The 2,718-nt window shown below is 41.6% G+C and overlaps 1 protein-coding gene across 1 annotated transcript; it reads left to right on the top strand.

Annotated features, from left to right (window-relative positions):
* LOC105167445 (uncharacterized) lies at positions 1-1,233 on the top strand. The gene has a single exon (XM_011087164.3). It carries the CDS (start codon positions 1-3, stop codon positions 997-999), a length of 999 nt encoding a protein of 332 aa, XP_011085466.1. The 3' UTR covers positions 1,000-1,233.
* The last annotated feature ends 1,485 nt before the right edge of the window (positions 1,234-2,718 follow it).

Raw genomic sequence — 2,718 nt, 5'->3', positions numbered from 1 at the left:
ATGGGCAATTGCAAGCTCAATACCATCACCCAACTCCTAATCCTTCTACTCCACTTGGGGATACTGCAAATTTCTATAGCATGTCCATATTGTCCATACCCAACCCCTCCTCCCAAACCACCAAAACTCAAACCACCCCACAAATTTCCACCAAAGGTAGAGCCACCTTGTCCCCCGACAAAGCCTCCGGTTGTAAAACCACCACGACACGCACCCAAACCTCCCGTCGTGCATCCTCCTGTCATCCCCAAACCACCCCACATCCCCAAACCTCCCGTAGTTAAGCCACCCTACACTCCCAAACCTCCCGTTGTGCGCCCTCCAACTATTCCCAAACCTCCCATCGTGCATCCTCCTGTCACCCCCAAACCACCCCACGTCCCCAAACCTCCGATCGTGCACCCTCCCAAACCTCCCATCGTGCGCCCTCCAACTATTCCCAAACCACCTATAGTGAAGCCACCTCATGTGCCGAATCCTCCTATTGTGCACCCTCCGCCCACACCTAATCCTCCCATGCCCAAACCTCCTATCGTGTACCCTCCAATTATTCCCAATCCTCCACCAGTACCCAAACCTCCTGTTTTTTACCCTCCAGTCATTCCCAATCCTCCCATCACTCCCACGCCTCCTGTAGTACCATCTCCACCGTCAATAACACCACCATCACCGCCACCACCTGTGCCAGAACCACCACCAGAAACACCATGTCCACCACCACCACCGCCAAAAGCGCAAGACACATGCCCCGTCGACTCATTGAAACTAGGTGCATGTGTCGACGTGCTAGGCGGCCTCATTCACATCGGCATCGGCAGCAGTGCCAAAGACGCTTGCTGCCCTATACTCGGAGGTTTGCTGGACTTGGACGCAGCCGTCTGCCTTTGCACCAGCATCAAGGCTAAGCTTCTAAACATTAACATCATCATCCCAATTGCTCTTCAAGTCCTCATCGACTGCGGCAAAACTCCGCCCTCCGGCTTCCAATGCTCCGCCTAAGCTGCCATCTCTTTGCACGAACTAACACACTCTTTTTCCCAAGAATCTTCACCTTGAGATGTTTGACGAAACCCTTTGCTGATCGACAGGTTTCCAGTCATTGGTGGAGAATTAATTCCAGAGCATGCAGAATGATCATTCTGAGAAGGGCTAATTTTCATGATCTTCGTTTGTAATTTTCAGTTCCAAAATGTTTGTTCAAGAACCATATGTGGAATAAATTTTTGCTCTTAATTATTGTGGAATGGATGAAAGGAGTTGGCTCTGTGCTGACACAGTTTGATTGTATAATAGGAACTACTCATCATGAAACAAATCCCTTTTTAGGTGACAATTTTAAATTTTGTGACAAAACATATATATTAAGTGATACTAATTTTGATTTTCTAGTAATATAATTATTAGTGAATAGAATTAATTATGCCATAATAGGTATATCAACAACTTATTGGCAAAATTTCAGTTTTTGTTCTGTAACTATAGATGTGTTGCACTTTTCGTTCTATATCTTTCAAATAAATATATTTAGTCTTGGAGAAAAATGCAATTTAGTCCTTTGTGATATTGCAAATATGCAAATTAGCTTCTATAAAAAAAATTAGCAATACAGCAATTTAGCCCCTTGTGTTTTTTAAATTTAAGCAATTTACCTCCCTAAATAGGGGGGGGGGGGGTAAATTGCTTCAATACAGGGGGATAAATTGCTATTGTTTTTTCATAGGGGATAATTCGCTCATTTATAATATGATAAGGGGTAAATTGCATTAAACCCTTTAGTCCTATAATTTTGATACTTTTGACACATTAATTTCTGCAATTATTGACAGAATAATTTTACTTCTATATGTATTTTACTAAAATACATTTAGTTCTATAATTTATAAAAATCAACACTTTTAGTCCTACTTTGCCAGCGAGTGACATATGGTACCGGAGAAAAAATACGTATTTTCATGCATTAATTACTAAACACTACCATACGTTTTAATTCATTATCTTTGCCCTAATTCATTATTTAAGATTAATTTCCCCAAACCTGCAAATTATTACACAATAACTAACATAAATTATAGAAACAAAATCATAGGCTAACCCCATAACTTTCACATGTGAGTGAATCTTCTTGGATTATCATTTGTCCAAAGTGTCCTCAGCCGACTAGGTCTTCCGCAGTTGAAATTGAAGAATTTTCAGACATTTTCGGTTACTTCGATCACTCACAGAACCTCCTTTTTTGGGTAAAAATGACACCTTTTAAGACGGATTAAATATGGGGTAGAAGTGAATTAGACAAATTTTGTCTCGATTAATGAAAGGGACAAGAATTGGTGGATTTGGGGTGAAAAATTAGGGTTTCAAAGTGGGAAGGGGAAGTTGGAATCTTAGTTTAAGAATGTGTGGGATTCTAGTGAATAAAATGCATTTTCTTGAATCTAGCTTATTACCGGACTGGGGAACCTCCTCCGAAAGAGGAGTCGAGAGCTTATTCGAAGAAGAAGCTCGAAGCTAACATCTTGAGGAGATCGGTCCGACCAGCGCTATTCTGACTGCAAGGAAGAATAGAGTGAGCTGGTCTACTGCTCTAATCTCGAGCTGCCTATTCCGAACAGAGAGAGGAATAGAATAGTAGCTCTACTGATCAATCCTCCATGAATTATGAGCTAGATGTTATGAGTTGTCCTTCTGAGTTCTTGAGTCCTTGAGTTATTGAGTTCCTTC

The sequence above is a fragment of the Sesamum indicum genome, linkage group LG8, assembly GCF_026168435.1.
Source record: "Sesamum indicum cultivar Baizhima isolate 11 linkage group LG8, ASM2616843v1, whole genome shotgun sequence".
NCBI lineage: Eukaryota > Viridiplantae > Streptophyta > Magnoliopsida > Lamiales > Pedaliaceae > Sesamum > Sesamum indicum.
This window is presented reverse-complemented; position numbering and strand designations above follow the sequence as displayed.